Source organism: Oryctolagus cuniculus, chromosome 1, assembly GCF_051225735.1.
Source record: "Oryctolagus cuniculus isolate XC-2025 breed Fujian yellow rabbit chromosome 1, ASM5122573v1, whole genome shotgun sequence".
NCBI classification, from domain to species: domain Eukaryota; kingdom Metazoa; phylum Chordata; class Mammalia; order Lagomorpha; family Leporidae; genus Oryctolagus; species Oryctolagus cuniculus.
Genome location: NC_142867.1, coordinates 96,846,267 through 96,874,049, shown reverse-complemented (window position 1 = coordinate 96,874,049; position 27,783 = coordinate 96,846,267). Strand labels below are relative to the sequence as shown.

Below are 27,783 nucleotides of genomic sequence, written 5' to 3'. Positions count from 1 at the left end.
GGCCATCCTTCACTACCCTCCCAGCCCATAGCAGAGAGTTGGATGGGAAGAGGAGCAGCTGAGACTAGAACCAGCGCCCATATGGAATGCTGGTGCTTCGGGCCAGGGCTTTAGCCTGCTGCGCCACAGCACCGGCCCCTCATGTCAATTCTTAATGTTTCTGGTATACATTTCTCAGGAATTGTTATTTTGATATCTTTATTAAATTATAAATAAAATTAAATATAATCCTGATCTTGCAATCCAGAACCTGACAGAAATACAAACAATAGGGGGCTGGCACTGTAGTGTAGCAGGTTAAACTGCTATCTGCCCTGTTGAAATCCTGTATGAGTGCTGGTTCCAGCTCTGGCTGCTCCACATCCAATCCAGCTCTCTGCTAATGTACCTGGGAAAGCAGTGGAGGATGGCCCAAGCCCTTGGGTCCTTGCACCCATATGGTAGACCCAGAAAAAGCTTCTGGCTCCTGACTTCTGCCTGACAAAGCCCCTGCTGTCATAGCCATTTGGGGATTGAACTAGCAGATAGATCTCTCTCTCTGTCTCTACTCATATCCCTCTCTGTAATTTTTCCTTTCAAAGAAAGAAATAATATTTTTTCTAAAAAAAAAAAAAAAAAAAAAAAAAAAAAAACAGGCCGGCGCCGCGGCTCACTAGGCTAATCCTCCGCCTAGCGGCGCCGGCACACCAGGTTCTAGTCCCGGTCAGGGCGCCGGATTCTGTCCTGGTTGCCCCTCTTCCAGGCCAGCTCTCTGCTGTGGCCCGGGAGTGCAGTGGAGGATGGCCCAGGTGCTTGGGCCCTGCACCCCATGGGAGACCAGGAAAAGCCCCTGGCTCCTGGCTCCTGCCATTGGATCAGCACGGTGCGCCGACCGCAGCGCGCCGGCCGCGGCGGCCATTGGAGGGTGAACCAATGGCAAAGGAAGACCTTTCTCTCTGTCTGTCTCTCTCACTGTCCACTCTGCCTGTCAAAAAAAAAAAAAAAAAAAAAAAAAAACATTAGATTTGAGCTATTTTATGAAACTAAATAGTTTATCTCAGGATTTGTACTTTTTTCCCCCAGATTATCAATTTTTTTAAAAAAAAAGATTTATTATTTTTATTTATTTGAAAGGCTGAGTTACACACACAGACGTAGAGACACAGAAAGAGGTCTTCCATTTACTGGTTCACTCTCTAAACGGCTGCAACAGCAAGGGATGGGCAAGGCCAAAGCCAAGAGCCAGGAGCTTCTGGTCTCCAACACAGGTGCAGGGGCTTAAGCACTTGGGCCATCCTCCACTGCAGGGAGCTGGAATGGAAGTGGAGCAGCTAGGACTCAAACCTGTGCCCACATGGTGCAAGCAGTGGCTTAATCAGCTACACCACAGTGCCAGCCTCCAGGTTATGTATTAAAGTACTAACAGGTATATGGCTTCAATTAGCAGGGAGAGTAAGATTGTGGTTGGTGTTCCTGTCCAATAAATATATCTAAAGATCTCTGTTCATATTCTGGCTCCAATACTGTTTTGCCCAATGACACTTATGAAACATTCTTTACCCTTCTGAAATAGTGTGCTAATGAGTTAACATCTATAAAGGGCCCATCCAGATACTTATAGTATTAGTAATTGTATTCCTATTGATATTTACAGTGACATTACAGAAAGCATGTAGATATAGCAAAGAGAATAGAGAACATAATACAGTGAATAGAGAATGATTATGGAATTGAATCTCTATAGTAAATTCTACAGAATATTTTCTTTTTAACTGTCTTCTATATCCTAGCACTAAATTTATTAAATCATCTAACCCATTTGTCAGGAATGTCTCTGGACATTGGAGATTTTGCTGGTTCATCAGAGAGAAGATTATTAATATTAATGGGGAATAAATTTGAAAGGTTTTTCAGAACTTCATGAGGAGATTTTATTGGCTTTGCACACATATCTGTGTTTCTGAGATGAAGAAGACATTTCTATTAACCTTTCCTTCCTACAAGTGGACTAAAACACGTTGGGATACCTCACATCTCTCTGATGTGCAGATTCTGTTACCTGTTTATTTTAAGATTGAAACTAGACAAGGATCTTTAAGCCCCTGATTTCAGCAACTGGTCACCTCACCATTTTCTACTGTGATAATTCTTAGAAAGGCCAGGAGTCCAAGCATAGATGCCTTTTTCAATTAATTTACTCTGATGCCAAAGTCCCCTTTGATTTAGACAGCTTTCTTTTGTACACATCTGCTATGCAGTAGTGTTTACTCCAGCAGCCATTTCGACATGTGTGGATCAAGAGAATTACTGATTCTGTGGCTGAGGATATCTGAATTCTACTTTCATCATATAAGGCAAGTGTAAAGTGCACCACTTGAAGACCCTCTTTTGTTCTACTCCAAATGTTGTTACTGTCCAGTTAGGCAGTGCACAAGTGTTGTTTCTCAGTGAGGAGTGTGTATCCAAGTGAGGAACATCTTGAGTAGGATTAATTATCAAGCAGTGAGTCTCAGGGAAAGAAATTTCCACCAGGAGTATACAGCAGCACTGGGGCAGAGTTCTTCATAGATGGTTAGTGACTTTTAATGTCCTTCACTTGTCCACAGGTCCACAATCTGAAAACCATTTTAATGCACAAGATTCTCTGGAAGCATTTTCTTCCTTTTCAGGTAACTGTGTGTACAGATGAAAAATATTCTTTGAACTCCCTATTCCTAGTCATTAATTTAATGGTGTGCACCCAGGGTGAGAGGGCTGTGGTAATCAGGTGATTCTCATGGATTGGGCCTGTGCCTTTTTCTCCTTTTAATCCATTTGGCTTGAGCAGAAATTGCTCCCAGTTTCCCTAGCCTCATCTAAGGTAACAAATTCCCAATCTGGGAGTCAAACCAATATCCCTCTGGAGTGCCAGATTTCACTTTCAAGTGCCTGTTGAACACAATCGCTCATATCTTCCATAGATATGTTTTATAAAATCAGTCCCAGGGCTGAACTTGTCTTTCTCTCTCCACACTGCTTCCCTTGCAGTTTCCCCTGTCTTGGTCTATGGTGACACCATCACCAGTCATTCACATCTGAAACCCTCAATGCATCTTCAGCTCTTTCTTTACCCTGACTTCCAACATCCAGACAGTGACTAAGTTTATTTATTCCTCCCTCCATGCTTCATTTCTACTTCTATAACTATATTTTACAGATCCTGTTCCTACAATGCCCTGTATTTCTCCAGCCGTCACTCATAATGTTTTTCCCTTATCATTTTATAAACTACTTCTTTCTCATTGGGTTTAAAACTTTCTCACTGAAGTAAACATGTATGACTCATAAGTATGGTTCTATCTAGGAATCATTGGTTTACAAGGTGCATTCAATCATAGTGTATTGGAAGATCATTTTGTTGAATGATTTGATCTAAATAACCATTATTTACTAAGTCACTATTAAAACAAAACTATCACATGCCAACTAAGTTCTAAGTCTTGTTCTATAATAACCACTCAGTAGGAAGAGGAGAGCGTTTTGAAAACACTGGGTATAAACAGTTGCTATCCATTTCTGCCACAATAATTAAGCAGGAAAATTTTCACTGGAAACAAATGTATCACAGTTACAGCCTAGGTTTTAGCTGACAGAAATATTATAAAATAGTTTCAGGACTCTATCCTGAAAAAGTGAGCTCAACCTTATTGAGTCCTGACACAGTTAATATACATTTGGTTCCTTGTTAGCAAATTTTTTTTTGAATGAGCCCAACCTCTTTCTTATGAACTAATCAGTGCATTATTTGTCCTGGAACAGTTTTTCATCCATAATTCAGGCACAATTTAATCTAAAAGTGATTTTTGTCTTAAAATGATAGAATCATATATTTAACAGAAATCTATAGAATATAGAAGCAAATATTTCACCAAGTTCTAAAATTATACTACTTAATCTGTTAAAAGTGATTATCACATACATGCTTTCTTAGACATTTCATGAATTGAGACATTCACTATGTAATCAAATGCTCCCTTCCTCCACCAAGGAAACTCAGTTCTAAACTAACTCAAATCTTTCTATTTAATTTTTATTGTTTCCCAGACTCCTTTAAGGAATAAGAATATTTCTTCTACCTAGTGACTATTTCTATATCTATTCTAAATAGCACATATCTTCTCCATATTCAACATACAGTATGTGATGTTGGTTGACCTTCCTGAATACACAGGAGTTTCTCTAAATTCCTCTTAAAACTGAGTATAATTTTCTCAGTGTAATAGTTTCATTCTAAAAGATTCCCTGAATGACTATATAAATCAGTTTCTATTTGGAAACAGAAAAAGTTTGCATAATTTCTCTAGCAAGTATGTTGCATCGTCAGATGGTGTGGAACTTGTGGTCAAATAAAAGACTCGGATTTTTTCTTCAAATAAAACACTTTGAAAACTCAATATCTGGCCTCATGAAACCATATGTTGTGAATATTTATTTTATCATTTATTACATAGTCATTCTAATTCCTTTATTGAATTCTCTTTCTTCCAATATGTATGTCCATTAGAATGTCATACTGGAAGACAGAACAAAGGCTCATTCATTAAAAATAAATAATCCTCATACCTGCCATATAGCTTTAATGTATTAGAAGGATGTTTTAGCAGAGTTACTTAGAATGTCCCTCCATTCAATTTGATCCCAAGCTTTAAACATTTTGAAATAAATTTATACCTTAACTATTTTTCTAACACTCTTTAAAATTGTTTTTTATCATGAGTGGTCTTAAAACCTTCCTTTCTGTGTAACCTAAATGTTAGTAAAAATAGCAGTCCTGAGAGATAAAAGCAGATCACTGTATCGCATGATTGGAAATCCCTTCTGGTTTGCAATGTGTTCTGTTAGCATGAATTCACTCAACAGTGTTAAGGACTAACCCAGGGTTGTCCTCCTAAGGTGTAAGTCCTTCTCTGTGACTTCATGCATACTAGATGCTGCGAGAAACATGTCCTGGAAACAAAAAAGATGTAATTATTCATAATGTTTCTTATCTCTTTCAGCTCCACAGACTACGCAGGACAACCAAGTTGTGTTCACGTTCTCAGGTCCAAGTCTCAAGCTTTGCCCGCTAGAGACAGCCCAAAGGATATGGAAAGAAAAGTCAGAAGAGGTGCTGCTGCTCAGACCACAGGATAGAGGGGGGGAAGATACACTAATGTGCATTCCGGAGTGCAGTGGCTCTTACAGTCAATTCTGTTGAGTGGTTTTGCAAAATCATCCCACTGCTTTGAATACATCCAGGATTCCTGTCTCCTAAAATCCTAGGCTTAGAGTTCTAAGTTTGTCCCAGTTCCTAGAGTAAATAATAATAGCAACAATGACAGTTATTTCATGTTTACTGTGAGTCAGACATTGTTCTAACCATTTTACATACAAGTACAATAACAACTTTAACCATCAGAAAAAAATCCCACTTTAGAGATCATAAAACTGAGGCATGGGATTGTTAAATATGTTACAAAAATTAAACAACCAGCAAGTGAACAATTCAGTTTTAAAATTCATTCATTCTGATTTCAATGTATATACATCTTTTAACATTCTAGCTGTCAATGATTATAAAGTCAGATGCTCAGCTACCATCTGGGCATTTCAAACTCCATTCCCACTACTGTAGTAATAGTCAGTTGTGTCTTAATATATGATTCAGAGGATGTGGTTTCTTGATAGACTAAGGAAGGGGAAGCTGTATTTAACCCATACATTAATATTTAATTAGAGACAGCCTGACTATAAATCCAATCTATGTTTCCTATAGATTTATCCAATAAAAATGCAAAGTTCAGGCCGCACCCGTCTTGCCCTCATTATCTGCAACACAGAGTTTGACAGTCTCCCCAGAAGGACTGGAGCTGATGTTGATATCAGAGATATGAAGATGCTGCTGATAGGTCTGGGATACAGTGTAGATGTGAAAGAAAACCTCAATGCTTTGGTAAGGTTATAATACTGAAAAGACAATAGTCATGCCATTCGTTCTCAAAATAATGTTGAATGATGGTTATAGCATCAGGAAATTTAATATTTTGATACTCTATCATCTAAATTTGTTGTGGGGTTCATGCTTGATGCCACGTATCCACTTTGAAAACAAGAGTCTTTTATTAAGAGCCTAGTATTTTAAAGTATTTTATTAATTTACTAACATCCCTTTCCTGTATGAGTAATTCTTGAATGATTTCATATAATGGTTTATTTCTCCACCATTCTCCCAATTGAGACATAAGTTTTCTCTTCCATTCAACTGATTTTTATGAAATTCCTTATGGAATTCCTTAAATGTCTCTTGACTGGATTCCCAAGGTGCCATGATAGTGAATCCTATGGTCCAAATTAGTGGTCTGACTTCTTTCAGGACATGGCTACAGAGCTGAAGGCCTTTGCTGATCGCCCAGAGCACTGGACTTCTGACAGTACTTTCCTAGTGTTCATGTCTCATGGTACTAGAGATGGTATTTGTGGGAAGAATTACTCTGAGCAATACTCAGATATACTGAATGTCAACACCATCTTTGAGATGTTAAACACCAAGAACTGTCAGAGTTTGAAAGACAAACCCAAGGTGATCATCATCCAAGCCTGTCGTGGTGGTGAGTGATGACTACAATAGAACAGAAGATATGCTGATATTGACTTTATCATCTAGATATATCCATTTTTTAAAATTTTAGTTGCATCTGGTCCTTAATATTAAAAGAACACCAATATTAACCAGTTAAGATTGTGGTTTGTGGATTGTATGGCTGATTGATAGATATTTGTTCCATTTTCAACAAAAAAGTATGACTTTTACTCTTGAGAAACTGATATTTATTGAGCTCATTGGAATTCACTTAAGGGTTAAGAGAGATAAGAATTGTTAAAAAGATGGTTCTTGAAATGCACATGTGCATAAAAATTTTATGGAAATACATATTATCCTTTCATCCCTTTTTCCATGAAATACTAAGGTATTTTTGTGTGTATATATAAATGAAAGACATAAATAAATAAGTCAACAAATACAGTTCAATAGAACTTTAAAGGCAAAGTTGTTCTTTTGACATTTGGTAGTAGAAAGAAACCAAATGTTTTCTCTTTCCAGAAAACCAAGGAATAGTGTGGCTAAAGGATTCAATAGGAGATTCTGGAAACACATCTTTACTGAATCCAGATGATTTTGAGTATGATGCTAGTAGGATAGCCCACATAGAGAAGGATTTTATTGCTTTCTGCTCTTCAACTCCAGGTAATGGGGTTCTGTGCAGGACACCTTTGTCATGGTCACTGATACAGACATTCGTACCCACCCATTAATGTGGCCACCTGAGTTTAACTTTATATGAGATTATTGAAGCTCAGGTCATGCTTTCCTCATAATTTTTCCATTATTCACAGAGACCAAATGTATGTGTTTACTGAATTAGTAATTAGTAAAGTCCTCAATGTTGCAATTTTTTTTCCTGGAACTCTGAGAGATGAGACAAAAGTAAATGGAAGAGAATCTATACCGAAGTAAATTGGAGTGTGATTCTACATAGAAAAGGCCCACAGGGTATGGATCACTCAGCAGTCCAGTATGCACCATTTTTGTATTTAGTTAACATTTTCTTCACAAATATATGGTCAATAGTACTGTAATTAAGTTACTTATGAATTTTGCAAGTTCAGAAGTTAATGTAATAAATTGAATTGGCTGATTATTATATCCCATATTTTCCCAGACATTTGTGATACATCATATCTAATCTTCAAATATCTCTTCATAGCAGAAATTTAGTGCCACCTCTTGACAATTTTACTTTAGAGACTATCATTAACATAGCTCAGAGGCAGTAAGTAGCACCCCTTTATACACACAGAGATATTTTTTATCAAGGGTCCAATCATTTCTTTTTACCCCATTCTGCCTTTTCCTGCCTGTCTAGTAGAAGTGTAGTTCTTTCAGTTTAGGAATAATGCCACCCTAATATGTACAACATAATCAATACTATTTTTGAATATCAGTAAAAATGTACTCACTTTGAAAATATTCAGTGACACATGGCAGGCAGAGTATAAAACACAGGATGAACTCAGTAATATGCCCCAGGTGTTGTGGAAAGACTCACGCTATCTCTCTGCATTCAGTTTAGAGCCTGATATGAGATTTGTAATGTGTTCTACTTACAGATAATGTTTCTTGGCGACATCCCAAACAGGGTTCACTTTTCATTATGAGACTCATCAAAACTATGCAGGAATATGCCTGGTCTTGTGATGTGGAGGAAATCTTCCGAAAGGTAGGGCCCCAGATGCTCCTTGCACTCTAATCCCCTGGATATTGGCTCTCCAGATGGACTGTTATGGGTGCATTTCTGGACATGTTTTGCTTATCTTTTTTTCAAGATTTATTTATAGTCCAGCACCGCAGCTCACTAGGATAATCCTCCGCCTGCAGCGCCAGCACACCGGATTCTAGTCCCGGTTGGGGCACCGGATTCTGTCCCAGTTGCTCCTCTTCCAGTCCAGCTCTCTGCTGTGGCCCTTGAGTGCAGTGGAGGATGGCCCAAGTCCTTGGGCCCTGCACCCACACGGGAGACCAGGAGAGGCACCTGGCTCCTGGCTTCAGATCAGCGTGATGCGCCGGCCACAGTGGCCATTGGGGGGTGAATCAACGGAAAAGGAGGACCTTTCTATCTGTCTCTCTCTCTCACTGTCCACTCTGCCTGTCAAAAAAAAAAAAAAAGATTTATTTATTTATTTGAAAGACAGAGTCACAGAGAGGAAGAAGCAGAGAGAGAGAGAAAGAGGTCTTCTATCCACTGGTTATCCACTCCCAAAATGGCTGCAATGGCCAGAGATGAGCCTATCCAAAGCCAGGAGCCAGGAGCTTCTTCCAGGTCTCCCACGTGCGTGCAGGGGCCCAAGGACTTGAGCCATCTTCTGCTTTCCCAGGCCACAGCGGAGAGCTGGATCAGAAGTGGGCAGTCAGGACTCTGACTGGCACCCATATGGGATGCTGGCACTGCAGGCAGCTGCTTTACCTACTACACCACAGTGCCAGTCCGTTTTGTTTATTTTATAATAATGCCACTATTTCTAGGGAAGTTTGATGATCTTTTGTGAGTTGACAAACTGGAAAGCCAGATTAATCTATTATCCGTAACACCTGGAAAACCGTCATTTGTTTCACCCCTTCCAGTCCTGATTAGACAAATGAGTAGGCTCTGGTTTGCTTGCATCCATAACAGTTGCCAGATCTAGCAACAGACTAGATATGTCTGGGAGGTCATTCCATGTTTCAATATTACTGATTCTCAGAGGTGTATGTGCTTTTTGCTTTTATCATTTATTTTGCCATATTCTTTGCGGCTTTTTCAGTTTCAGTAAAGATCATTCACTCCAACGAAAGGTATACAGGCTTTCCATTCTCTTTTAGGTTCGATTTTCATTTGAACTGCCAGAAGGTAGGACACAGATGCCTACCACTGAAAGGGTGACATTGACAAGACGTTTCTATCTCTTCCCAGGACATTAAAATACGTAAGTTTTATTGACATCTATGTGCAGGGGTGTGTGTGTGTGTGTGTGTGTGTGTGTGTGGAAAGCTAGCAGGAGTTTGGGAAAAGAGTATTAAAACTCCATCCTTGTTAAGTTTTCTAGATCTAATAATCAAGGACGGACATAGAATGGATATCTTCTCTTCAGCACAGAACATACTGTTCTTCCCTTAAAGTCCTTAGATGCCCTTTTTTATGGAGTTGTTATAGGTCAATAAGTAGCCATAAGGCATGAATGTTCAATTTGGATGTTTCTCCTCTCCATCTCAGTAGGACAATACTTAAACATGCCATGGACTGCCACCTTTTCTGAATGTGCATGTCTCCACTGGTGGAGTGACTGATCCTATAACTTGCATATCTTTTAGAATACCTTTCTTTATGTTTCTTTTGATTCCTTTTCCTATAGGAAGCCAAGAGTGCTATCATCCTGTACCTGTTTTTGGAATCATGTCTGTTGGAAATAGATAGTTCTTTCAACAATCTAATAAAACAAATTAAAAATGAAATGTTGTCCTGGGATTATTTCTACACTGCAAAACAAGAAGTGAAACTTGGGGCATGCAGTAGATTTGGAGTCCTAAAACTTGATTCATACAAGCAGAGCTGGCTAATAGCACCACTCTTTCTTTCTAGAAAACATTTGTTAGACTTTCTGCTTTAAGGACAGATGCAAATAGTAGTAGGTAAGTGACTTCAAAAAACAGAGCTAAGCAGGAGAGATGCAGAGAAAAGGGAGAGTCATGACAATGACAGAATAGTATGGTGACTTATTACAAACCCCAGAATTTATTGCTGCCAAACTCATAATGAAAACTGTATTTCTCCCCTTGGTGAAGGTATTTCAGTAGTAAAATTCACTTTTGATTCATCTCTAATCTAGTACTTTACAGACTTGTTGAGAAGATAAGATAATGAACAAACAATAAACAATTAGCAGACAGTGCAAAACTATAATAAATACTAGGATGTGATGTTCCTGTGTGGTTCAGTGAAAATAAATTTGGGGTGAAATCATTTATTCAGCAATGTTAGGTTTAGGAAAGACTGGAAAAATGACTTTCCTGTGCAAATAAGTTAACCCTAAACTCATTAAAAGTGAAAGTGAATTTATGACCTTGTGAAAATGTTCAGTGCTAAATAGGTCACTGCATTCTGTTTTCCCCTTTACTGCTGTTATTCTAGACCTATCAGTTCTGTGCAATCATGCATTAATTCTACTACAGCCTTCAAATACTTCTCTGATCAGTCTTTGTACAGAAGATATCAAAAAGCAAAAGTGAATATTCACCCAGAGTGAGAATTAAATGTTCAGATACTCTTAGGAAGTAAAAGAAAAGCAGATGGAAAACTGGAGGAATATATATTTAGAACTATCTCCAGCAAAAATCAAGATAACAGGGACTATAAACAATAATCAAATCTCATATAGACCTTATCCATACTCCTGAGGAACAGTGGTCTTTATACACTTTCTACTGTTTAATTCTTTATTTAGCATATAAGCTTATGATAATAGAGTAAATTCAAAATATGTTATCAAAACAACTAAAAGAAAAATAAGAAAGGAAGGAGGAAGGGTAGACTGGAGGCAAGGAGGGTAGGAAGTATCACTATGTTCTTTTTTTTTTTTTTTTTTTTTTTTGACAGGCAGAGTTAGACAGTGAGAGAGAGAGACAGAGATAAAGGTCTTCCTTTTCCATTGGTTCACCCCGCAATGGTCGCTATGGCCGGCGCTGCGCTGATTCAAAGTCAGGAGCCAGGTGCTTTCTCCTGGTCTCCCTTCCCAGTGCAGGGCCCAAGCACTTGGGCCATCCTCCACTGCACTCCCGGGCCACAGCAGAGAGCTGGACTCGAAGAGGAGCAACCGGGACAGAATCCAGCACCCCAACCGGGACTAGAAACCAGAGTACCAGCGCCACAGGAGGAGGATTAGCCCAAGTGAGCTGCGGCACCTGCCCATTATGTTCTTAAAGTTGTGTATGTGAAATACATGAAATCTGTTCTTGTTATATAAATACATAAATAAATAAATTTATTTATTTTTACAAAATGATAATGATGAGACAGAGAGAAGATGCATAGTGATGGACAGCTGGAAAAGGACACTTAAGGTATTTTTTTTTTTCTGCAAATTAAAGGAGGCCTATGAGATACAACTTCTTTATTTAAGATTTATTTCATTTATTTGAAAGGCAGAGTTACAGAGAAGGGGCAGGAGAGATAATTTCACTGCCCAAATGGCTGTGATGGCCAGAGCTGGGCCGGGCTGTAGCCAGGATCCAGGAGTTTTATCTGGGTCTCCAACATGATTGCAGGGGCAGTTGGGCCATCCTCTGCCTCTTTCCCAGGCATATCATCAAGGAGCTGGATTGGAAGTGGCACAACCGGGACTCAAATCAGCACCCATATGGGATGCCAGGATTCCAAGCAATGGCTTAACCCATTATGCCACAACACTGGCCCGAAGATATAACTTCCTAAGGATTTGAACTTTTAGATAAGTAGAAACAAGAAATCACGAGAAGAATAGAGAGGAAGTGGTGTGGGGACTTGGAGAGAGAAAAGCTAAGAAGGAGAATCAAAGGTTCCAAAGTACAAGACAATATTCTGTAATTTTGTTTTTCTTCATAAAGGAAGAAACTGGAGTTCAAAATGAGGTAACCAATTTTACAAATACAGGGAACTTCCCGAACATGAGTGTGGAAGTTCCAAGCAGCAATTTCACAATGTCTGTTTAAATGTCCCACCCACTATATTCAGGAAATATTCAGTGACTTTCATTTTTGAGTCTGTAGCTTTGTTCAAGACAGCAGGAAGGGACTGAGGCTGTTACCGATGGCTGGTAAGTTGGGGTCCTTTTCCCACTAGGAGCTAAGGACTGGGTCTTAGAAAATTCTCATTCATTGCTCTATATAACAAGCAGGAATGACACTGTTCAAGCCAGATTCTTTCTCTTAATAGTTGTTTGTAACTCAAATTGCAGTGTTCAGCATCAGAGACCTTGATAGAATATGCAGATATCTTTGAGCCAGAAACAGGTGAAATACTTTCTTTCAGTTTCTGATAATCAAAGGGAAGGTAAAGACAGAATAACTTGTTTAACAGACAAACCTGGAAGTTTCTACACACACTTTCAAATGTTCTTTGTTTCCTCTTGATTCCAAGTTAGTCATTCAGGTCATAATTCCTCACAGAGTAAGACCCAAGGTTTGAATCCTCAACCTTTTGTTAACCCTTATACTGAATCACACCCTTGGTCTCTTTCAAGTAGTTCCATTTATTTCCCTCTCTCTTTAGTGCTTTTACTAACTACTCTAGTACAATATTGCCTGGACTGCTATATTTTGTTGTTGTTGTGTTGCTAGTTAAGCCTCCCTGTCTCTGGGAATTCATCATCTACTATATCCTGCACAGTACTTAAAGATCACCTGCCATGCACAGACCCTGAAAACGTACAGTCATTACCATCATCTGTTATTTAGGCAGTTCCTACCAAACATATATGACTGCTCGGACCTCATCCCCTTCTTTTAGAAGGATGAGACTGGATCAGATCTGTGAACCTCATAAAATTTATAAATAATTTGTAGTCACTTCCTTCTTCCAGATCCTGAATAGCTTTATCTTAAATATACAATTCTTAGGTAGATGACCTGGTCTGTGTTTGTCTGGTTTTGATTCTTCACTCCATCTTCTTGCTAATGCTGACCCAGAGAGGCAGTGGTGATGGCTCGTATGACTTGGATCCCTGCCATCCATATGGGAGACCTAAATTGAGAGCTGAATGGGAAGTGAAGCAGCCGGGTCTTGAACTGGTGCCCATATGGGATGCCATCACCTCAGGCCAGGGCATTAACCCGCTGGGCCACAGCACTGGGCCGAAATTCTCTTTTCTAACATATGTGTACTGTCTTTCAAGACAAGTGATTCTGTCACTTCTAGGAAATCATTCTGATCTCATCTGTTGGAATCTACCCATCTTTTATTAGCCCCTGTGGCATCTTGTTCATATTCTCTTAAGCATCTTTTCAGTGAGTGTCACAGAATCTATTAACACTTCTGGATTTCGAAGCAGAGTTTCAACTCATGGTTGATACCATGTATCTTGTATTCTTTTCACATTATTTCGGTCAATTACTAAACTAACTTCTCTGTGTGTATTTTGTGTATGAGGTACAATAATATTCATTTCATATGGAGTTTTTCTGATGTTTCAGTGAAAAGTTTAATGTGATACATTTGGCATGATGGAGGTTCAGTGAATTTATTATTACTGAAACTGTGTCTTTGTCATGTAAGAACAGGATTTTAATCCCAATTTGTGAGATTTGGGGCAATTTGTTATTTAACTCATCTATAAGATATGGAAAATAATAAATATACCACTGGCTAATTTTGAGGATCCAGTATAGTATATTTTTTTATTTGTAAAGTATTTGGTACAGAAACTTGACCATAATAGTAGTAGTAATAATAACAGTAATAATGATTTACATTGCTTTGTATATTTCTCTCTTAGTCATTAGGTAAATGAATTATTATTAGGTAACTTTTATTGATGTTCTGTAACCTCCATGTATTTTTCTCATCATAATTACTCTATAAATATTTATTTAAAGTATAATTCAAAGTAAAATGAACAGTGAGACAATTGGTTCTGGACCAATGTTTTTGTTCAATGTCCTGGTTATTTTATTTATATATGTTATTTTGTGTAAACTTATCCTTATATCAAGAGGAATTAAATAATGATTTTTATAAATTTAAGTGAAAATTGATGAGATATCCTGGCTTCCCATATAATATCTGTCCAAATAATATCTGTAGTCTTAAAATAAAACCTTTATTTAATATATATATATATACCTATAAAATTAAATCATCCTATGACATATTAAGTTTGTATCAAAGTAATCTACCTAAATGGGAGATTAGTTATGAGATTTTTTTAATTTTTAATTTTGATTGAGAATAAGATCTCACAGAATCAGGAATCTACATGTGTTAATTCAATTAACCATTAATTCATGCATTTTGCAAGAAGTTGAGCACTTTTGAACATTTTAAGCACAGAAGCATGACTACAGCATTTAGGTAAAAAGATGTGTATTCAAACACATAGGGCTTTCACCAAAGAAACTTAAGTATAGCAGGGAAGAAAAAAATTCCAGAGGGAAAGAAAAATGGAAAAATGCTCAAATCTAGTGAGAGGAATTTATAGTCTAGTCAAGATCATGGACTTTCATCAGAGAATACATTCTAGATGGGTCATTGTCATCAAATGCTGGGAGCATGAGAAAGAGAAATATGAAAACACTAATCATCAGCAAGTCAGCATGAGAACCAATGACACAGAAGGGAAATGAGAAGTTACCAGAAACCTTAAGTGGCAATGAATGATTCAACAAAGTCTGGTATAAATTTGGTAAGACAAGAAAACTCTGTAATGAAAGAGATACTTAGCTTTTGAGGAGATGGTAAAAGAGAAAGCATTCTCATAGATATTTCTCATTACAGAAAGCTGGGTCTACAGTGAGGGGAAAAGCTCTTTGAAGTGTGCCATAGTTGAAAGTGTCTTCTATTTCCAACAGAATACAAGGATGTACTTAAGGAGATGGAATCCGCGGGCAAAGCTATTGCAGGTAGCTTTATGGATAATTTGGTGAAAAAAAAAGTGATAAAATTGGAGAAAGCGAAGAGGGAAAAGTTTTATGATGCCAAAACTCACAAAAAGGCCCAAATCTTGGTGGACTCTCTTCGAGAGAAGTGCCATGAAGAAGATCAAAAGCTTACTGAAACCTTTCTTAACATTGACCAAAATTCTACTGGTATGCAAGGTAAGACTGGACTCATTTATATTGAATATTTCAACTATCTTATATGAATATTCAATGTCCTTTATGAAACCCCATCCTTCCATGTCTAAAGTATCATTTTACTAATCCTATCACTGAACTTTTAGAGGCTACCTTGTCATTTGTAGGGTGAGATTAAATTTCCAATAAGCAAAAAATCCCATTCCTTGGGTTTAGGTTGTTCACAGAAATAGTAAATTATACAGGCTTTATAGTAAGAAATATTTAACCCTATATCCTGTCACTTTGTAAACTACATGACTCTGTAAATTTCTAACCTCCTCTGTCATCAGTCTCAGCATCTGTTAAATAGAGAAAACTGTAGTACCTCTTCATGAGCCTTTCTAAGGCTAGGAAATATAATAATGCTAGGAACATAAAACACGTCAATAAACCATGAGTTACTAGCTGTTATCAAAACTCTGTTACTTGATCTCCACACTCATTTAGCTCTTGTGCATAGTTGAACGTTATTGCTTGCATGTTCATTCCACTGGATTCATAAAACCAATATACATAAAATTAAATACTTGTTCTATAATCAAATCTTTACTACTTCTATTCCTTTTCCATCTCAAGAAATATTAATAATATCTGTCAAGTTTCTCCTACCAGATTACAACTGGTTTCCAATAAATAACAGCAATTAGTAGAGTACATATGGCAGATTTCCCAATCAATATAGGGGAAACAAGCAAATGAAGGCTGTGCATAGGTTAGATATTAGTTTTAATAATTATTTAGGAGTGTTAAGATTTAGAATTTTCCAGTGTATATCAATTTCTGCAAGCTACAAACTATGATCAGAATACTTTTAAATATCAAAAATTTCATAATATTGCAAAATTTGGGACTCAGATTAAATTATGTGTATTATTAGATCCTAAACGTTCTCAGACCTAAGTTTACCAGTGATTGACTCAGTTTTCCATATTTGAAGCTATAATCTTTTGCCCTGAAATACTAGAGTTCACCATTAATGATGAACAATATTGAACAAAGTGTGACATGTATGATTGAGACTTCATTATGTCTGATGAGCTTTTTCAATAAGCCCTTCTCAATAGAGCAGAATTGCTCCCAACAACAGGAAGAATAATATAATATTATAGATGTCCAGAGTATAGCTTAAGCTGCATTCTCATTAATATTTACACTCATCCTTTTACAGGTTTACAAGTTTTATTCCAAACATGGAATAAAATCAAAATAATCTTAGTTTTAAAAAAATCAAAGATAATGTAGCCTATGAGAATCAGGATTGAAGTAATACTGGTTTTAGTAGCAATGGTTACTAAGCTAAAATAACCTATGTCGTCAGCAGACATTGTGACAACAGGGTTTCAGGTGTGTAACTTCTCATTAAGGATCCTTTGGCTGCCTGAATTCTACTTGAATTTAGAGTTTCCAGAATGATACAAGGAAATTCTAGGTACACTTTGGATACTCTGACCCAGATGGGTGAGCTGGGCTAGCCAACCGTTTGGACAGGATATAACTCCAAGGGTCCTCAGCAAGGTACTGAGGGAATAGTATGAATGAACACTATTAGTTCATTTCACTTAACATATTCATATACACCCTATGTGCCAAAACTGTTAGTCAGAAATAATCACTTGAATTTCCATCTGCTGTGGGAGATGACTTTGTTGTCCTATACCACTCTTCTCCTTTTCCTATCAGTTTGAAGGAATTCCAGAGCTTTTAGTTAAGTAGCCTATAAGACTCAGAAATTAACATTTTTATCTAAATTCCTTGATTCCTCATTTTTTTCTGTTGCATTGCCAAGTTATAGGAATTATCTTTGGGCTACAGTCTCCAATACAGTATTTACTAGGTTGTGACAAAAGGATCTGTCTTCATGCTGGTTCTACTGCTAGATATGATAGAAATATTATTTTCTAATTTTACTTGAACACTGTATTTATATAGAGACATATAATGGACAATCAGAGATTACTATTACATTGGAAATTTTTTTAATTTTATAAGAACTGTATATGAGGCCAGTGTTGTTGTATAGTAGGTAATCTGCCACCTGCTATGCCAACATCCCATGGGCACCAGTTCGTGTCCCAGCTGCTCTACTTCTGATCTAACTCCCTGCTAAGGATCTGTGAAAAGCAGCAGAAGATGGTCCAAGTGCTTGGACCCCTGTTACCCATGTGGGAGACCTGTTAGAAGCTCCTGGCTTCTGCCTCTGGCCTGGCCCAGCCCTAGCTGTTGCTGTTACCTGAGGAGTGAACCAGCTGGAAGATGTCTCTTTCTGTCTCTCCTTCTCTCTCTGTAATTCTGACTCTCAAATAAATTTAAAAAAATTACAAAAAAAAATTGCACTGATCCTCTACCAAAAATATTATTTGTAATTTCACTGAATGGCAAGACGGAATTTATACAAGGAAAATTTTATAATTTATTGACTTATATATTGACAGAGAGAAAGGGAAATAGATCCAATCTCCCACATGGGTGGCATGGTCCAAGCACTTGGATGCCATCCTCTGCCGCTTTCCTAGGTGCATTAACAGGGAGCTGGATGCCAAGTAGATTAGTGAAGACTTGAACCTGTGCTCATATGGGATGCTTGTTATATCTTAATGTTAGCCGTCGCAAAGCACACCGGACACCGGAGTAAGGGAAAGGGTTTATTGGGGAACACCCTACAGACCAGAGTGAGGGGGCGGCGAAGGAAAAAGAGAGGAGACTGTGAGAGAGAAACAGAGAGGAGAGTAGCTAGCAAGGAGAGAAGATAGAGCAGAGAGCAGGAGAGAAGGGCCAAGAGCCAAGAGACCAGAGGGGGAGGCTGGAGAGAGGAACCGAGAAAGAGCAGGAGAGAAGGACAGAGAGAGCATGTGTTCAGGAACAGGCCCTTTTAAAACTTTGCCTGAGGGTGGGCAGGGAAGCAGGAGCAGCCAATCCCATTAGGATGGGGGTGGAGCCTGGCTCAGGTAGCTGGGCCATTCGGCCACCTGGCTACAACTGCGCCAGTTTCCTAACACCAATCTCTTGCATAATCTCAATCAAATGAGGACAAGCAATGTTGGAAAATATTTTATGAGTATTTCTTTAGAGAACAGACCAGATTACTCAGAAATAAACTTCTACAAAAGAGGTTAATTATGCATTTACATTTTAAAACTTGGATTGAAAACCTTCCTATTTTTTGTTCAGCTCTTTGGAGGACAAGACATCCAGAATATATCAGATTTCTAACAGCTTAAGTACTTGAACTGTAGCTTATTTTGATCTACATTGTAAAATAAATTATTTTTAAATAAAATATATTATTAAAATTAACTTTCCTTGTTTATTTTAATTTTAATGTGAATATTAAATTGCATATGCAAATCTTATGGTACTTCAAATGAATAAGCTTCTGATAAATATCTCCATGAAATACTCTTGCTCAGAGATAACAGAAAGCCAAAGTCATTATAGAGCAATGAAAATCCTAGTGTAATATCAATGGAAAGAATTAAACTATTTTTGCTGAATATGAAAAAGGCAAATTTGACCCAAACCATCAAGATATTTTCTTCATAATTGTCAAAATCGATCCTTGTACTTTTGGGTGGATCTGCTTTCTCTAACAAAGACTTTTTTTTTCTCCCAGTCACAATATGTCTGCTTATAGTAGAAGTTAGATACAAATATGAGCACTTTATGTTAAAATAAAACTCTTTTTCCATTAATTTTCTCCCTCTTAATAGTCCTAGGTGATAAATACAATTTATATTTTGTGTTATATCTTGTAACTCTTCCAGAAATCAAGGCTGGACCAGAGGATTCAGCAGAATCTACAGATGTTCTCAAGCTTTGTCCATCTGAAAAATTCCTGAGACTCTGTAAAGAAAGAGCTGGAGAGGTGCTGTGCTCTATGCATGAAATAGAGAAAGGAGAGAAATAATTGCTTTTGCTAAGTATACAATGTCTTAAAGCACTAAGTAATGGTCAGGCGGATGGTGGTAATCATTGTCATAGAAGGAAATCATATGGCTTAATGGAGATTCTAACTCCAATCCTATGGTCAAATGCAGATCTTCTATTAATTTATTAATTCATTTTCCTGTCTATTTGAGATTTATGACAAGCTTGGCTGTAGGCAAAGATTCAAATTATTTATGATTATACATATGCATAGTAATTGATTCCAGTTGAAAGTTCTCAACATTAAGCACATTTTAAAAATATAATTAAATCTTATAAAGCACTGTAAGTTGATGCATTAAAATAGTGCTCAAATACAAAGCTATATAAAGCAAGGGTTGCTTTCATTTTTACTGCATCCAGTGACAAATCTGATCTGAATTTGGCTGCTATGGTACATTTCACAAGGTGGAGAAGAAAGGGAAGAAGAGGTTAGGAATTATTCTTGTTTTTACAAGGTTCTTGAGTAAACATTTCAGATATGTCCAATTCTTGTTCTGGGTTTCAAAAGAGAGCAAGATATTGTCTTCTAGGAGAAGTTAAGGGAGAGGACTGCTATACATGGTTGTTAACACAGTGATGCTGATGAATGCATGGGATTTTAAACTGACTCACATAAACCAACTTCACTACATATGTAAGGCTGCCACCAAACACACTGAACACTGGAGTAAGGGAAAGGGTTTATTGGGGGAAACCCAACAGACAGGAAGGAAGGGGCGAAGAAGAAAAAGAGGAAGAAGGAGAGCATAAGAAAGAGATCAAGAGAGAGACAGAGAGATCGAGAGACAGAGAGAGAGTCCTGTATTCAGGAACTGGTCCTCTTAAAATTTTACTGAGGGTGGGTAGGGAAGTAGGAATAACGAATCTCATTAGCATGGGGGTGGAGCTGACACTGGTGGTTGGACCATGGGGTCATTTGGCTTCCAACCAAGGTGGTGGGGGGGGCTAGAGACTAGGATGGTGCCTGGGGTGCAGATCACACTGTAGATGAGACTGTGCCATTTTACCAACAATATATGCATTTCCTACAGATCTACCCAATAAAGGACAAAAAGGATCGCACTCGCCTGGCTCTCATCATATGCAACATAGAGTTTCAGCATCTTCCTCTGAGGAATGGGGCTCAGTTTGACATCTCAGGGATGAAGAGGCTGCTTGAGGACCTGGGTTACAGTGTGGTTGTGAAAGTGAAACTCACAGCCAAGGTATGATCCCCTCAAACACACAAAAATCATGCATATTCAACATACATCCTTCTACTAACAAGTTAGGTTTATAATGTTAGACAAAAGTTTTAACAATCTCAGATTATATGTGCTGTGTATTTGCAAAATAAAGTTATTATATAGATAAAACTAATGTTTCTTTATACTGTAAACATCCTAATTCTGTGAAACTGGACAAAATGTGATTGGCATGTGTATCCACACCACTCTTAGTTCTAAAATGGAGTGATTGGAATTCAGCCCTAAAGTCACCCAGAAAATTCAAGACTAATGAATGTTAAACAGGTATTCACCCATAAAAAATAGTGGGTCCTGAATTCATGTCTGGGGTTCCTCTTAGCACTGAGGAATAGTTCTATAAGGGAGGCAAGAAGTACCCAGCTTGCACTGAACTGGCTAGACTGAAAAGGAAGAGTCAAACTATAAACAGCTAATTTCAGATTTGTGTGCATCTACCTACATCAGAGTAAAAGGAAAAAAAAAAGGGGGGGGGGACAGAGAATTGGTGGGTGGAGAGCAACATTTGAAGGTGTGGTCCAGAAAAGCTTCTGTGAGATGACAGGAGCGGAGACATTACTACTACAAACAAGATGGCTCTGGGAAGATGACTGTGAAGCGCCCTCCAAATAGAGGGAATTGCAAGTGAAAAGACTACACTACACTGAAAATGGAACTGACACATGGGAGGCACAGGCAGAAGAGCAGAACGTGCATGATCAGAGCGTAACATGTGTTGCCTGCATTGCTCATCATAAACAGAGGAGGTTGGATTAATTTTAATGCTTGTCCTACTGAAGTAAGGCAGCATTGATCTTTTTCAGGCTATGGAGTCAGTGCTGCAGGAGTTCGCTGCTCGGCCAGAGCACAATTCTTCAGATAGCACATTTGTGGTGCTCATGTCTCATGGCATCCTGGATGGAATCTGTGGCATTATGCATAGTGACAAAACACAAGATGTGCTACCTTATGACACTGTATTCCGGACACTCAACAACCGCAACTGCATCAGTCTGAGGGACAAACCCAAGGTCATCATTGTACAGGCCTGCAGGGGTGGTGAGTCCTTAAGGCGAATAAGCGTAGATTATGCAGAGGATTGAGATGTATGATTTGTATCTACAGGAAGAACTCTTAACCCCATCCACAGAAAATAAACAAAACAGGGAGCCGGCGCCGTGGCTCACTTGGTTAATCCTCTGCCTTGCGGCACCAGCATCCCATATGGGCGCCGGTTCTAGTCCCCGTTGCTCCTCTTCCAGTTCAGCTCTCTGCTGTGGCCCCGGAAGGCAGTAGAGGATGGCCCAAGTGTTTGGGCCCCTGCGCCCGCATGGGAGACCAGGAGGAAACACCTGGCTCCTGGCTTCGGAACCGAGTAGCTCCAGCTGTAGCAGCCATTTGGGAGGGGAACCAACAGAAAGAAGACCTTTCTCTCTCTCTCTTTCTCTCTCTCTCTCTCACTATCTAACTCTGTCAAATAAAAAAAAGTAAAATAAAATAAAAAATAAACAAAACAGAATTCCAAAGGAAACAGAATCTAAGAGGCTTGCAGATTGGGAATCTGGTGAACTGAGAAATTTCTATACAACTTGACCCATGGCAACAGTGGAGATGATTACCAGAATTCTAAATCAAGGTTAAAGAGAAATATTCAAACATTGAAATTATTTTAATGAGACTTTAACTTTTAAAAGTTTTACAGTCATCTTCATATTAACTTTCTTGAGAGGAATTTTATTTGAACACTGTAATAATATTCTTTTTGTCGCCTACATCATTGAAGGAAAAACAAACAGGGACATGAAGGGATTTGGGATAATGCAGTAAAAATGTGTTTTTTGTTTGTCTATTTTTTTTCCTGATTTCCAATTGCTGTGTGGCAATTGGGAGCTTCGGTTTAGAAAAAAAAAAAAAAACAGAAATAATTTAGCTAAGAAATGGTAACTCTGCTGTGAAATTATACAAATATGGTTTTAACTCTTTTGCTTTTTTAGCATATGGGTTCTGCCAGTATTATGGCAAAATTACTATTTCTTTACATGATGTTCTCACTATTAATTTTAACATTGGTCAATGACACTAGAGAGAAGACAAAACAACATAGGTATGAAAGTAGAATAAACATTCAAAAAGAAGGAGGTGAGCAATTGATAGTCATATTGAGAGAGGCTCCTTGATGTTTAAAAGGTGAATCTCTCTACAGCAAATCATGGAGAAGTGTGGTTTAGTGACTCTCCAATGGCCTTGGCAAACAGCTCTTCACAGTTGCCTGAGAATCTGCAGGATGATGGCATTTACAAGACCCATGTGGAGAAGGATTTCATTGCTTTCTGCTCTTCAACACCACGTATGTATCTTTTAGTTAAAGACAGGGATATGTTGCCCTCATGTCACCTTTGAATGATTCTAGAAAATCAAGATAGGCCAAATGCAATCATGGACTGAGATAATTTTGAGTGTTGTCAACTTACAAATATTTGCATTATCGTATCTATACTGTGAGGACAGAGTCTCTCTCTATATATACACATACACATGCACACACACAAACACAAACACACTCTTTAAAAATAATACTTCAATTACAAGGGTTGTATTTTATTGTTCAATATTTTGGTATTTTTAAGGAGCCTTACATTTGACTGCTTCTAATTTGCAAATTTTGTCATTTTTTGAACCACTTTATTGATGTGTAAATTGGCATTTAAAAATTTGTACAAACATGAAGCATACAATTTAATGAATTCAGAGATAAATATGAAACCAACACCACCACCTGTGCTGTAAACATATATCTATTCCTCAAAGGATTTCTCTCTGTTTTTCCTTCTCTCCCTCTCTCTCTCCTTCTTTCCTTCCTTCCTTCTGAACTTCTGTCCTTCCTTCCTTCCTTTCTTCCTCACTCCTTCCATCTCTACATCCCTCCCTCCCTACTCTTCATCATCATCACTGTAATTATTAATTTGTGTGTGTGATAAGGACACATTGCATGGTGTATATGGAATATAGTAGTTACGACACCACCTGGGTTGCCCACATCCTATATCTGAGTGTGGGTCCAGATCTCACCTCCATTTTTGGTTGCAGCTTCCTGCTAATGCACACCCTGGGAAGCAGCAGGTGATAGTCTAAGTTCTTAGCTCAGTGCCACCTATGTGGGAGAACTTGGTAGAGTTCCAGACCCCTGACTTTGTCCTGGCCTAAATCTGGCTGTTGTGGTCCTTTGGAGAGTAAACTTCCAGACAGAAAATCCCTTCTGTCTCTTTTACCTATCTTTCAAATAAAATAAAATAAAATTTTATTGAAGAAGGAACCATCCTTCAGCACATTTTAAAATATATAGTACAATACTGTTAACTACAGACATTGTACTGTATAGCAAATCTTTATGATTTATCTTTTGTAACTGAAACTCTGAATTTCTTTGCTTTTTATTTATTGTATTGTGAAAGACATTAGGATGTAATCTATAATCAAACTTGAAACCAGATGGCCATTTTTTTCCCGTTCACTCACTGTGAAGTTTGAGGATGTTCTTTCATGCTCTGTTAAATGACATGTTTCCAGTTACGTCTCAAGCCTCTTTGGAAATCAAGTGAATGAATTTAAGGCACACTGCAGAGCATCAGCCCCAAGAATAACATTGCCACCACTGTACAAACTTTTGCAGTTCTGACAAACTGACCCTTTAGTTCAACCTCAGCTAGAATTTTTATTTTTTCTCTGTGGAAACAGAGTTTTACATAGGTTTATGAGTACTTTCTCTAATCCTGTTAAGGTAATTCCTAAGTGACACATTTTAGAAAAGCAACCCCCATCCCAAACACAAACACAGACCAACAAAAACATAAACATAAAATAATTGAGAAGGACACAGACCCAAGGCAGACCATTCTCTGTCTTCACAGATAATCTGTCCTGGAGAGACATCACAAAGGGCTCTCTGTTCATCACACAACTCATCTCCTGCTTCCAAAAGTATTCCTGGTGCTGTCATCTAGAGGAAGTATTTCGGAAGGTAAGATTCTCTATACCTTTGTAATCACTCACTTCCTTGCTCAACATTTTATTATTACTCACATTTCATGTGATAATGACAAATTCTGTCAGGTAAGCAAAAGTAAGATGTTACCTGATTTCTGTCATTCAGGTGACTCAAATCTAGTTTAGAAAAAGTTGTCAATATCCCACAGTGGGAGATGAGCATAGAACAAAATGATATAAATTATAAGCCTGCATGCTATGGGCTATAAGGTCCAAAGTTTCAGAGACTATAAAATATATTAAATTAATTTTTGCACTAATTAATTTAATCAGTAAATTTTTAAAGTGGTCTATCTGGTAGACCAACAAATGTGTGACTACTGATGGTGATCGGAACCACAAATAAAAAAACGTAGACATGAGAAAGAAAATAATGGAGAAAAAATTCTTTAAATGGGTAGTCCAGGATGGAATACCTGAGCACCTTTCCAAATTAAAGGCATTCCTTACTGCCTTGTCTTCCTAATTCAGTTCTCCCTAAATCTCTTATCACCACCCATCTAGTTTATGTTTTATGTGTGTGTTTGCTTTTTACCTGGCTTTACTTACTAAAATGCAAGCTTCATGCAGGAAGGGATTTGCTCCACACCTCAAATATGCCTGGCATATAACAGATAATCAATATTCATTGAACAAGATGAATGAATAAAGAAATACATGTTCCTCCTTTTTAAGAGATAAGACTATTGAAATTAATAACAGAAAATTATGGTTATATAAAATTCAAACTATATAGAAAATTAATGCTGCTGTGGGAAAAGAGGGATAGAGACATAACTTAGGCAGGCTGGGCAGATTACACTGCAATTCAGGGTCAGGCTTTCTGAGAACAGGGACACCTAATTGGGTGAACAGAAATAAGACATTATGCTTTCAAACAGATTCCTAGGAAAAGATGAGAAATCATAGCAAACAGGGTAAGTAGGATATTATTGATCAACACATGGTAAAAGAGGCCATCTTTGTGCTGAAAGTTGTTCAGTGCTCAAGTTCTTAAAAACAAAATCCTGCTGACTTTCCTTGAATACAAGAATCAGCCTTGGTGGGGATTGAAAGTAGGGAACCTTCTAGACCCAGTTCTTCAGAAGAGATCCCAAGGAAAACAGAGGAAATTGTGGTTGAAGTGTCTCGGATTGTGCATATAATGTGTGCTTTGAAGTAAATAGCATAGTTTTTTTCGGGTCACCATTTCTAATATACATGGTAAAAGTGGCAAGAGGTTGGAATATCCATGGGCTTGTTCTCATCAACTCCAGAAGCACCCTTCATTCCTGGAATATTCTGTTTGGCATGCATATTCCTGGAATACTCTGCTTTGGTAGTGTTTCTGAGCACTCATAAGGTGTATCCCATCTAGAGTTTCTTTATGGCTTTAAGGTCCAACAATCATTTGAAAAACCAAGTGTGAAAGCCCAGATGCCCACCATCGAGCGACTGTCTATGACAAGATACTTCTTTCTCTTTCCTGGTAACTGAATATAGTAAGTATCAGGAGTTGGTGGTTGTGGGTTAAATAAATGGAGAAATAATTTTGATGAGGAGGACCCATGATCAGTGGCAGCTGAGAGCTTAGATGATTAAGATAGTAATCTTTGTTGATGCAAATTGGTTTTAACTTCTATTTTTTGTTCTACATTCATGTATTTGAATTCCTCTATCTCAGAACCAACCTACTAGTCAATCAAGGAGGTGAGCAAAACCAAAACAAGGAGTGATAAACAATGAAAGATCTAGTGTAGCAAACAGTATGATAGAAATATACTCATGTACATTTTTACTTTCTGTCTCTGTCTGTCTCTCTCTCTCTCACACACACACACAGTGCTATGAAACATTATATCAGACTTTGAAACAAAAAAACAAGAAGTCCTAGGCTTTGGCCCTCTGGCTGCATATATCATGTCTCTGACACTGAACTACTACTGCCAGACATTGTAAAACAGACTGGCCCGTAAATTCTGTTACAAGCCTCTAATTCTCATACTATTCTCATAGTGTAGAACACAGGCCACTCAGAATCTGCTTTCAGATCTTCAACACACACTACTCAGAAACTCCTTCAAACTCCTATCTAAATCCTTTATCTTTTTGTTATAGATGATTTAGAATGAGTGCATCAAATTTAGATCCAGGAATTATTTTACCCATTCATGACACTTTATATCATACCCTGTTGTAAAAGTGCCATTAATCTCCCTCTCAAAAACATATGTAAAATTATATTTTACATAAAACATATCTCAACACTACAAATATTTGCTCATTTTGTCTTTTGTCCCTGGTATCTGACATTCCAGCAGTAAAATTTCAGAGATACATCAGCAGGGCAGCTTTCAGTGTCTAAGTCAGCCAATATGACCACATTTGGGTGTTGTATCATTTACTTCAATAATGCTTATCAACATTTAGCCAGGTTTTGTGAACTAAGTAAATGGAATCCTTACCCTCAGAAAGTTTATATTCTAGTGAATAGAGGCATAATCTGATTATGTCAAAGGGTAAATACATCATAGGTCAGAGAATGATGAGAATTGAGAAAAAATAGAGAAGGGCAGAAAAAATGATGGATGTTTCACTGGTATAAACAGATCATTCAAGAAAGGCGTCTTTGAGATGATAAAATCAGAACAAAGAATGGACAGAGTGGAGGAATGAACTTTGTGGTTCTTATGCAGAGGGAACAACAATTACTAATTGTGGAATGGAACGTGCAAGGATACAATGACACTGGTTGAAATTGCAGGTGGGGAAAATTAAAGACAAATTAAAGACAAATGGTCACATGGGCTATGGTAAATTTTATAAAATTTTTATCCAGAATGAAGAAATCCTTGATATTCTTTTGAACAGAAAAATGACATAATCTATATTAGGGCATTCAGAGACCACTATTTGGTAAACAGATTGCAAAAGAACACAGATGGAAGTCAAGGGGAGTGACAATAGATCATAGAGAGGCTGGATGAGAATCCTGATGGAGCATGAGATGAAGACAATTTGGGATCAACACCTTGACTTTATCCTCTCTCTTCTACAGGAAGCCATAGGCAGACAAGTCCTCTTTTATCAACTTCAAAGTGCACCGTTATCAGTACAGCACATACACATGTATTTAACCTTTTGCATTTCAATAAAAATAAAAACAAATTAACTGTCTTTTTTTATTCTAATAAGGAAAAGAATTTCAGTTAA

The 27,783-nt window shown here is 37.8% G+C and overlaps 2 protein-coding genes across 8 annotated transcripts in view; both read left to right on the top strand.

Moving 5' to 3' along the window:
• Positions 1-15,272, top strand: part of CASP1 (caspase 1) — an 18,470-nt gene extending 3,198 nt beyond the window's left edge. For 2 of the 4 annotated variants that reach the window (XM_008262043.5, XM_089312292.1), the window contains 8 exons: positions 2,586-2,648; positions 5,016-5,125; positions 5,774-5,950; positions 6,371-6,605; positions 7,100-7,243; positions 8,167-8,276; positions 9,416-9,519; positions 9,946-10,045. In XM_008262043.5, the coding sequence (XP_008260265.3) occupies positions 2,586-2,648; positions 5,016-5,125; positions 5,774-5,950; positions 6,371-6,605; positions 7,100-7,243; positions 8,167-8,276; positions 9,416-9,514 (938 nt within the window). In that variant the 3' untranslated portion in view covers positions 9,515-9,519; positions 9,946-10,045. Of the gene's footprint in view, positions 1-2,585; positions 2,649-5,015; positions 5,126-5,773; positions 5,951-6,370; positions 6,606-7,099; positions 7,244-8,166; positions 8,277-9,415; positions 9,520-9,631; positions 10,046-15,130 lie in introns of those variants that run through there. The other 2 variants (XM_089312293.1, XM_089312296.1) reach the window with 2 other exon arrangements.
• Positions 12,325-27,759, top strand: LOC100359184 (caspase-13). 4 transcript variants are annotated; one of them, XM_008262062.5, is made up of 9 exons: positions 12,325-12,381; positions 15,131-15,376; positions 19,159-19,259; positions 20,356-20,529; positions 21,372-21,606; positions 22,751-22,894; positions 24,456-24,565; positions 25,969-26,072; positions 27,629-27,738. In XM_008262062.5, the coding sequence occupies exons 1-8, from the start codon at positions 12,375-12,377 to the stop codon at positions 26,065-26,067; spliced, it is 1,116 nt and encodes a 371-aa protein (XP_008260284.3). In that variant the 5' UTR covers positions 12,325-12,374; the 3' UTR covers positions 26,068-26,072; positions 27,629-27,738. The 4 variants fall into 4 exon arrangements, with proteins under 4 accessions (XP_008260284.3, XP_089168431.1, XP_089168425.1 ...); XM_089312305.1 differs by lacking the exon at positions 27,629-27,738 and adding an exon at positions 27,180-27,205; XM_089312299.1 differs by lacking the exon at positions 25,969-26,072 and having other exon boundaries at positions 27,629-27,759.
• The last annotated feature ends 24 nt before the right edge of the window (positions 27,760-27,783 follow it).

Bases quoted from the DNA above. Each gene is read 5' to 3' on its own strand.
- LOC100359184 (XM_089312299.1), top strand. The intron at 19,260-20,355 runs GTGCTGTGCTCT...CATTTCCTACAG, and splicing joins GTAAAGAAAGAGCTGGAGAG to ATCTACCCAATAAAGGACAA. The intron at 21,607-22,750 runs GTGAGTCCTTAA...ATCTCTCTACAG, and splicing joins TGTACAGGCCTGCAGGGGTG to CAAATCATGGAGAAGTGTGG.